This window comes from Sinocyclocheilus anshuiensis, unplaced genomic scaffold (assembly GCF_001515605.1).
Source record: "Sinocyclocheilus anshuiensis isolate Anshui unplaced genomic scaffold, SAMN03320099.WGS_v1.1 scaffold1932, whole genome shotgun sequence".
NCBI lineage: Eukaryota > Metazoa > Chordata > Actinopteri > Cypriniformes > Cyprinidae > Sinocyclocheilus > Sinocyclocheilus anshuiensis.
Window position 1 is genome coordinate 344,044 of NW_015555985.1, and position 10,468 is coordinate 354,511.

The window sequence follows — 10,468 nt, forward strand, 5'->3', positions numbered from 1 at the left end:
AAATTGAATGGCAGGGCATACGCAGCAGCAGGTCAGGCTGTTGCTTCGTTGCACACTATGGCGGTGCTCCAGGCATACCAGGCTGACCTGCTGGAAGACCTGGATAAAGGCGAGGGCCTGTCTTCTGATGAGATGGCTGAGTTGCGCCGCACCACGGATCTTGCTCGAGACGTTCAGTAGAACAGATGCATTGAGATAGTGCTACATCACTGGTGGTGAGTTTCCCAATGATTTTATAATGGCAAATTAATGTGTAAATCAGATTCTTTTGCAAATACGGAATATTTAAAAAAACACAGGTGAGGTGGACTCTTAACAGCTTGAGTTTGTGCATGCAAATATGCCATACTAACAAATTATAAGTGACTACATCACAACTTGTTGTTTTCCTTTTTTACGATTTTACTGACCCTAAACCTTATGTATGTGTAAACCTTATTAACAGTAGTGGCCTTGCCAATATTTATCATGCTATTTATCATTATGAAAGTAAAATGTGTTTACTTTAAATATAAAGCACCTAGAAAGGATGTTGTCATGATCACTTCAAAAATGGTTGGCCATGAAGGGATAGAGGTGGTGTGGAAGAACACTGACCTGATGTTTGGGGCCAGGCCCCTGGGGGCCATGGAGCACAGGCAGGGAATAGCCATGATGCTGATATTCAGGTACAGACCTTGTCTGGTCTGCCAGGATCCATGCTCACCTATCACAGAATGTAGAGTGAGAGTTTTTCTGATTGTATACAAAACTCTTAGGTGCACTTGAATGTCTTAATGTGAAAAGAGGTCATCCAGACCACTTCTGAACTACCATGTAAGAGCATGGTACATGTTACTATTCTCAGCACTGATAGAGATGGACCATATGGACCAATCACAGTCATTTGTGATAACAAGCACTTTTACTGAATCATTTTCAGATTTGTATTGTGTATAAATCTCCAGTCTCCAAAAAAAAAAAACTATCCTAAAATGTGAATGTAATCCATTGGAGAATTTTGCTTTTAATTTGGCCGGTAAACACCCCCTTGAGGAACACCCCCTTTGTTTATCATAGGAAGCACTTATTAGCTGAGAGCATTTGCTGCCCTATGAAGCAGATATCTAGTGGTGCAATATCTTCAGAGTATCTTCTAATTTAGCTGTACTCACAAATGTCTCCTCCATCCCTGTTTCGCTCAGCTCTGTGTTAAAGAAAGAGATGTTTGTAGTCAACAACCATAATCTGCATTTGAGTAATAATGGAGTTGCATGGGCTCCTCACAGTGTGGGTCATCCTGCCTTATTAGCATTAGTTGGGTGACCTTCAGCATCGCCAGCATTTTGATTTCTTTCCAATGGCCAATTAAGCAGGGGGTGGTTTATTTAAAATAACATTCAAATAATTACGTTGAAAGTTGGATGGGGATGAGAGAAAACCTTAAAAATAGGCTTTAACATACTTTGTCTGATCCTCGGCTCCTCTGCTGGTTATAAAGGACAGTTCACAGTCTTCAGGTCTTCACAGGCACCATCGGTCGATTGGGGAGGGACACGAGGAGAGAGAACAAACAAGTTAGATGGAGTTTTATGATAAGAAGAGGGTGATTTCTAAGAGACGGTGCCCATGTGTGCCGTGCCAGGCTGCTCTGACACTAATCCCAGATTTGATAGAGCACCTGTCAGTCCCTTGGAGCCCACCAGATGAGAGACAGCTACAGCTGACAACACAACTGAAAAGAAAGAGCGCTTACTTGAGGTTTGCCATTGTTTTAATGAGAGCAAACTCGTGGCACTGGCTGGGTGGCATCCAGCGGTGTCTCTCTGCCAGTGCGAGCGTCCGCCCACCGAAACCAAACATGGCAGAGAAGCCGAACCTCAGCAGATGACCCATAGAGCTAAAGCTGCACACGTCCACGGGCTGATGATGACCTAGAACAAGCGGCATAATGCAGTCAGTACGCTGAGGTATGAGGTTCACCAAGGCACTGCCCTAAAAAGAGTACAAACCACTAGGAACAAAGGACACTAGAGCCACAGGAGGGTTAAACACAAGAGGCAGTAAGAACCCTTTACAAATGAAGATTATAGCTCTATTACAAACGACCAAATTCACAAGCAGTATGGCATGTATTCTTCATTAAAAAGGTGACCCCATAAAGCATTGCGATGAGATTGAGGAAAAAATATGGTAAGAGATTGGGTGTTAATTATAAATATATTGAATTCCATACCAAAAAAAATATAAGAATAAAACAGTTAAATCAAATTGACCATTCTACCCAATATTTGGCAGTTTTACCCCAATATATGCTCCACTGATATTGTCAGTCGAGTGTCCCGTGCACTTCATGAGATAAGCGCCACGTTGCTTATAAATTAAATGGGTCACTTATGAGGCGTCATTTAAGATCGCCAAGACTGCATCAAAAATACAGCAAAAACATTAATATTGCGAAATATTATTACAATTTAAAATAACTTTTGTATTTTAAATATATTTTAAAATGTAATTTATTCCTGTAAGGCAAAGCTGAATTTTCAGCATCCATTACTCCAGTCTTTAGTGTCACATGATCCTTCAGAAATCATTCTGCTGATTTGGCACTGAAGAAACATTTCTTATTATTATTAATGTTGAAAAGCTGCTTAATATTTTTGTGGAAACCCTGATACATTTTTTTTGTCAGGTAAAAAAGTTCCAAAGCACACCATTTTTGATTAATTTAATTTAATTAATTTAAATTAATTTTGGCACTTTTGATTAATTTAATGTGTCCTTGCTAAATAAAAGTATTATTTCTTTCAAAAAAAAAAAAAATTAGAAAAACTTTTGAGTTAGTGTCCAATCAATAGGTTTATGCATGTATTTATGTACTTGTATGCATATGCACATATTTAAGTAGATGTAAATGTGCATCCTATAAATCAGCAAATTTAATTCTAGTCCATTAGAAACAATAGAGTCATCTATCAAGTGTCAATGTGACATCTCTTGAGTTAATTCATTGCATATGTCGGAGTGAACAGGAATGACTGGATCTGGTGGCCCATTGGTTGAGTCCAGTCCCCGTAGCCCGGCACATTCCTGACCTCCTTCTGTCTCCCCATGCATATGCTCTCGCTGCTCATGAATTATTCATTGAATCCTTCCAAATCCCGCCAGTTGGCCTTATTCACATGCGTAAATATTGCTTAATTAGAAATGAACAAGCCCTATATTGGCCCTCCTAAATGGGCATCACGCTTTCATTCGTGTCAGGTGTCTTATGTGCCGTTGATGTTTCTCTTTTACCTCGCAGCGACAAAAGCCAGACATTTTGTGGTGTGAAGAAAGGGGAAAACGTGTTTTTTATTCAGTTCGCTTAACATAAGATGCCTAATTCCTGCATGTCGGAATGTCTTCTGAGGAAAAGCTGTCTTTTGTTGAGCGAGTGCCTACACTTAGCTCAGCGGTTCGTACTGAGAGCCACAATGTTTTGATGGAGCAATTAATCACGAGATGCAAGGATGCAAGGATGCAAGGTACAAGGATGTTTCTCAACGTTCCTGCTGAGATGGCGAGCATACCGTGGTGCACAGAGAAGGTGCCAATCTCAGCGAACAAAGAAATTCAGCACTTGTTCTTAAAACTCACACCTCCCTGTAAGGGAAACAGGTCAATTTAGCTCAAAGGGGATCATTTAAGATTTTAAAGGGAATTTGGACAGAATCACTGTTTTACGGCTGATCACTGAGACGGCCAGCGATTCATTGAACGAGCCGTACAACATCAACTCTGCATGGATATTAATATCCAAAATATAGAGAAAACCCTATTTATTAGGTTGGTTCAGGCTTGTGGCGCCAGGATCTGATTTACGAACATCCTGTGTCTTGGGCCTCTGTGGAATACGGCTCCTCGTGTTTCAACTATGTTCTTGATCAAATCTTAAATTGTCTGATTCGGTCTGATACCCTACATCCCTTTAGACAAAATCTATGAGTTACAATACCATTTGGCTCAATTCTTCGGACTTAATGATGAGACGCATTCTCGCACACGTGGAGGTCAGATTGTGATTAATCATCCGAGTCTGTAGCCAAGCGAGAACAAAACTGGGCCGCAGAGTTTTAGGCACCACCACTCCTGAGGGTTTGTCATCTGATTTTGTCACACAATCCAGTTTTGCACATTTAAAGGGTTCACTCAAAAATGAACATTCACCCAAAAATGCTGTTCCAACCCTCCATTATTCTTTTTTTTTTCTTCTGTGATACAAACTTGAATGTTTTAACTGTTTTAACCCATCCATACAATGAAAGTCAATGGGTACCAAACAACATATAACCCCATTAACTTTCATTGCATGAAAAAAAAAATGCAGAATTTATTAACATATTTGTGTTCCACATAAGAAATAAAGTCAAATGTTTCAAACAAAATGAGGGTAAATTATGACACAATATTAGCTTTTTTGGGTTAACTCTCCCTTTAAATTTCAGTCTTTTCTTCACACAAAGCTATCATATGACTTCAGAATATAGTGCATGAGTCATATGGACTATATGGTATTTTGTGCATTTTTAAAGCCTAATTGTTGTTGTATGAAAAAAATGTGACAATTCCTTAAAAAATTCTCACTTTGTCTTCTACAGAAGTAAATACCAGCATACTGTTACAAAACGGTATCTTTACACAAAGCTAACGTATGACTTTAGATATCTTAGTCTTAGAGTATAGTGCATGAGTTATATTAATTGTCATTGTATTAAAAAGAACTATGTGAAGATTCCCTAAAAATCTCCTTTTGTCTTCTACAGATATACATAATTCTGGAATGAAATAAGGGTGAGTAAATATTGACAGAAATTTCATTTTTGGGTGAACTATCCTTTTAAATTTGAGTCTGTTCTTCACACAAAGCTTCAGAATACTTCAAATATAGTTCATGAGTCATTTGTTGCTTTTTATGCAGTTTTTGTGTCATTTTTGGGTGAACTATCCTTTTAAATTTGAGTCTGTTCTTCACACAAAGCTTCAGAATACTTAAAATATAGTTCATGAGTCATTTGTTGCTTTTTATGCAGTTTTTGTACATTTAAAGCCTGATTGTATGGAAACTAACTATATGAAGATACCCTAAAATGCTCCTTTTGTCTTCTCCAGAAGCAAATAAAAGCAGCGTTCTGGAATAACATGAGGGTGAGTAAATAATGATAGGATTTTCATTTTTGGGTGAACTATTCCTTTAATGCAACAATGAACTTCATATGAAGCCTGTGATTGGAAAACAAAATATCACCAGATAATAATTTATCAGTAATCTACATAGAACAATGATACAGTGACAACAAAGAACCTCATTAACTTGCGCACACAACTGATTCTGTAATTCTATTGTGCAGTTCTGATTGTGTTCATCCCAATCGTAATTCAGCTGTAAAGCAAAATTTTTGCCAGTCTTTTTTTTGGAGGATGCAAGCTTAGCTTGCGCATGTAATCGCCTGACACAAGCCAAATCAGCTTGTCTGTTAAACTAAGCCCAGGAGAGCGTGCACAGTCGACACAATGGCCCAGACATATTGGTGCTAACTTCAAAAATGCCTCGCAGACAGACAGACAGACAGGAACATGCAGTACTAAAGCCAAAGCGAACACTGCCAGCCAGAAGTAACACTTCCAACGACGGCCCACAGCCACGTCAAAGAAACTCAGTGTTTGTGGCGGGACTGTACGGAGGATGCAAGCTTAGCTTGCGCATGTAATCGCCTGACACAAGCCAAATCAGCTTGTCTGTTAAGCTAAGCCCAGGAGAGCGTGCACAGTCGACACAATGGCCCAGACATATTGGTGCTAACTTCAAAAATGCCTCGCAGACAGACAGACAGACAGGAACATGCAGTACTAAAGCCAAAGCGAACACTGCCAGCCAGAAGTAACACTTCCAACGACGGCCCACAGCCACGTCAAAGAAACTCAGTGTTTGTGGCGGGACTGTACGGGTGATTGACGACAGACGTATCTCCACCTCTCCCGGGACTGTCTCTCATTCCATGGGACCTGTTAACCATGATCTCCAAAGCTGGAGAGGCAGAGTCTGTGTGGGGGGCTTGTCTTCTTTCGGCCCCCATAACAACAGCCTGTGCACTCTAATTAAACAACAGATTACAGAGAGCCACCGCATGCGCTGCCATTGGGATGCACCAAAAAGAGGGAGAGAGAGACTTCCAATGGGTGAAAATGAAACCGTTGCCCCTGCACACATAACTCAGTGGAACTGAAAAGTAAATACGAATTCCATTTACATATTATTATCATGTATATTTGTGCTCCATTAAGTCCCGTGGTTCCTTAAGGCCTTACTGTTAGCATACAGGCAGCTGTAAGGCTAGGGAATGGCTAGAAGCTTTAAAAAAAAAAAAAAACATACCGATGATGATGTGCAAGGCTGCAGTCATAGCCCGTCTTATTCCATGCACAGAGCAGGCCACCACATTGGTAGAACCTATATATAGAAGGATAATAAAACACATTTTAACACTCTTTGATGGTTTATTGTGATCAAACCCCAAAACACACTGAAAAAAACAAAAGAGTATATTACTTATAGACTTAATATTGTCTTAATGATCCTACAATGTGACATAAAATGTCTTGAAACAATGACAATGTTGGTCTGTTTGTCACATAAAGTTGTTGTTCAGAAGATTTGAAATACAGTGCATGGGTCTGCTTGTCCCACAGAGCTAACGTATGCTTCAGAAGGCTTGGAATATAGCTGATGAGTCTTATTTTTGAGCTCGAGTTGTGGTAAGAAAGTTGCATTAAGATTAATCTGTATTTCTCTTGTGTTCCACACACACAGCTTACAGATTTGGGTTTGCTTTTTGGGTGAACTGTTCCTTTAAGTGGACTTATGCATTTCATAAACAAGCAGCCTTTCTGTTTGGATAAATTCTGTTCCCCGCACAGGTGATTTTGTGATAAAGCTTTTTCTCGTTAGACACACACTGATGCTGATGCTATGAGACCATCTGAATGCTGTGGCATATGGTCCCATGATGTTTGCTATAGTGTGTATCGGTGCACAGACACTGTTTACTCTCAGTGAGTGATGAGATTCCATTAAGAATGGCTACAGAAACTTGAAAAAATGTAGCTTTGCTTTATTATAGTAGACTGTCTCCCCTGCATATCAATGTTCTCCAGCACCTGCTACAGGGGACAAAATGGGAACCTGTCCATTCAATTTCTATTCGACCAATCACAGCTCACTTAAAGTCCTCAATAATCTATGCCCTTTATATACTCTTAATACACAGTTTTCTTTTGAGAGCATAACAATATTACAACATGAATTTCAGTTGATTTGAGTTATTTATATTAAATTACTTATAATATGCACTAAAACCATGTACTTCAGGAAAGTACAAACTTATGAGTGTGTGCAGTAGTGAGGCTATGATCCTATTATCTTAATTATCAACCAATCAGTGTATTACAGTGCATGTACGATGAAAATATTTTTTCCCCAATATAGTAATACTACTGAGATTTATTTCTTTATGGTAATGATTTTGGGGTGAAATGTGCTTAATTGTCATGAAAATAACGACGTTGCACACAGAAAGCTCAATTTATCAATTTCACAACACTGTTTCTAAAAATGCAACATAAAATGCACTATATTTCAAGTATTCTGAAGCCATGCGATATGAGACTGTGATTATCAGTGAAAAAATGACAAATTTTGGTCTGTTTGTCACACAATGTTATCATATGGCTTGATAAGGCTTGGAATATAGCGCATTTCAATAGTCTATTTGAATAAATTCTATTCTCTGGACAGGTGATTTTGAGATAAAGCTTTTTCTCATTAGACACATGCTGATGCTGATTCAATGACACCATCTGAATACTGTGGCATATAGTTTTTAATATCCATTCTTTCATTCGTTCATTCATTGTTTTTCCGAATTGAATTATGACCTAAACAGGAAATAAAGATCTTAAGATTCACCCATTAGGAAATATCAGGCAACTTTGGAGTACTATTTTCAATGTCCTGTGATTTGGGACATACAAAATCTTTTCTGGCACACTGTTTAGACTAGTATGCGAGTTGGGACGCAGCAATGATTTAAAAACAGCAGCAGCTTTGCCCATCTAATGAGTGAGGTAAAGTTAATCATTACAGGATGAGGACTTTGTTAAAGGGCATTAATTTAAGTTAATGTCGCCTTGTGCCAATTAAGGTGGTTTGCCTTGCTGGCAGCTTGCGAAGGGAGAACAGGTGTGTGTATTTGTACTGATTACTACCAGACACAAACAGCAGAGAGAGGCTTGTCCTTGTCGGGTGAGTAGGCATTTCCTTTCATGCAGTTATCTGGCCAGTGTGTTTGCTTAGATCAGCAGGGTATGAAAGCTAATGTCTGTAAATGAGAACAGGACGGAGGTGTTGGACGAAACCGTTCCCTCCATTTCTGACGATAGAGACGGCCAGGCCTACAGTGCTGGACACACACTCACACTCCAACTGACTTTGGCTGCAAGTACATGTGCCTCTTCCCACCTACCAGGTCACTGGTAATGTAGCCCTCCCTCTCAAACACATCCATGATGCTTCCTGGCCTCTCTGGGAGTTTCCATATGTTGTGATGATTTCAACACAAAAGCCAGGCTCTGAGCCTCGGCTCAGTAAAGGTAACAGCGTCTGATGGACTGAGTTCCAAAACCTAGTGAGCTGCTGTACTGTCTACTAGCTACTAGTCATTTTGTTTACTTGAGTACTCAACAGATTAATCAGATGAGTACGTCCTGTATGCATCAGACATGGCATTGTATCATGAATCGTGACTCACAGTTTTTTCTTTTACATAAGGCATTATGCTTTATTATGAATACTTGTTGGTAAACTCAAAAAGACACTCGGAACATGAGTATCTCTGAGCTTTCTGCAGAATAGATATTTGCCCCATATTAAATTAATAAATTGGTGTTTTTGTGTTCACTCACCTATTTGTTTTTTAAAAAGTTCAGTGGTAATTGATATAATGGACACAGTAGGCCTTTGAGTGGATTTCATTCAAATGCTATTTGAGTATCGTGATATTTGCATGACAATTAATCACATTTTTATTTCATTTATGCTGCCTTTAAAAAAGTGTCCATTTTATTACAGTGTCTGTAAGAATGTAATAATGATTAGATTTATTGTATTGTGATGAGGATTTTAGACTTTTGGGGATTAATTTATTTATAAATTTATTTCCATTTTTATTTAAAATACAATTAAGATAATTTGCTCCCCCCAAAAAATGTATTTAAATGTTATGTAGATAATATTGTAGTTTTATTGTACTGAGTTTAATGTATCTTCATTCTAGCTTTAAAAAATGTGTTTGGTAATGAAAGCAAGTTGTCATTACGCTAATTTTTTTGGAAAATGTGCTTAATTGTCGTGAAAATGTCAATAACATAAAGACATAGAACACCGATTTGAAAAAAAATTAAAATAAAAATTAATCAAATTCACATTTTACTGTATATATTTTTCTGTTCAATGTAAAAAATATACACCTACTTTAAGTTCAGTTGCTGCCTCAAATTTTTAAGTATAATCACTATGGCTATACAAGTAATTTTGACATATTAAACTGACTTTAAAAATTGAGCTGAAATTGGTTAAATTATTTTGATGAGTTAAAGTAATGGGAAAACATGTCATATTGATCACATAATTTTTTTTACATTGTATTGAATAAAGTATATTTAGTATCTTCTATCTTTGTTTTTTTTTTTCCAATGGACAGACGATTATTTGATTATTTGACCGAAAAGATATTAGAATTTGGAATCAGAATTTGGCTTAATGAATGTACAATTTCTTTCCTTTTGACACAGCCTACAAAACAGGAGCATGCATATCCTTAAAATACTGCTTATGTAGGCAGCTCGCTGTAGGTTTTGGAAGAGAGCTGATATCATTCCCCATCATAAACGCAAGCTGTGGCTTTAGCAGAGTGAGTCCTGCAGGGATAAATTCTGGTGCAAACAATAGGCGTGTGGAAAAACTGTAATATAAGGAGTGCTTGGTCTACCGCCAATTAAAAGAAATATAATGAATGCGGTTACTTAACAGTCTCAGTGAGTGTGATATTAAAAAACTCATTATCTGAATGCTAAAATTACCATTTCTAACAGAGATCTCGTAAAGTCCACTTGAGGTTCGCCGAAGTGTTATTCTATGTTGTATGTAAGACAATGGTTGTTTTTTGGTGTTTGACATTGATCGTTTTGTTGTTTGGTGGTGTCTGTAGCGCTGCTGCCGTGTGGTAACACTATATTTCAAGCATGCATCTGCCTCTCCCGCAAGGCTCAGAGCAACAGCCTGTGCCAACATCATCGGGAGTTCCATATATTACCCATCTCCATTCCAGAACCCGGTGACGAATGGTAGTAGCGCCCAGATCTTAGAGTGGGGGGGATAGGAAGGAAGGGGGCT

The 10,468-nt window shown here is 38.4% G+C and overlaps 1 protein-coding gene and 1 long non-coding RNA gene across 3 annotated transcripts in view; one reads left to right on the top strand and one right to left on the bottom strand.

Moving 5' to 3' along the window:
* LOC107676088 (ceramide kinase-like protein) overlaps nt 1–10,468 on the bottom strand; it is a 42,053-nt gene that overhangs the window by 4,779 nt on the left and 26,806 nt on the right. Inside the window, exons 4-8 of the mRNA XM_016470609.1 lie at nt 6,395–6,469; nt 1,736–1,913; nt 1,445–1,501; nt 1,155–1,186; nt 598–706 (exon numbers count right to left, since the gene is read on the bottom strand). Coding sequence (XP_016326095.1) covers nt 598–706; nt 1,155–1,186; nt 1,445–1,501; nt 1,736–1,913; nt 6,395–6,469 — 451 coding nt within the window. The remainder of the gene's footprint in view (nt 1–597; nt 707–1,154; nt 1,187–1,444; nt 1,502–1,735; nt 1,914–6,394; nt 6,470–10,468) is intronic.
* Nucleotides 8,235–10,468, top strand: part of LOC107676089 (uncharacterized) — a 3,293-nt gene continuing 1,059 nt past the window's right edge. Inside the window, exons 1-3 of one of the 2 annotated variants that reach the window (XR_001632688.1) lie at nt 8,235–8,320; nt 8,413–8,667; nt 10,284–10,419. This is a non-coding gene — a long non-coding RNA (uncharacterized LOC107676089). The remainder of the gene's footprint in view (nt 8,321–8,412; nt 8,668–10,283; nt 10,420–10,468) is intronic. The other variant, XR_001632689.1, reaches the window with a different exon arrangement.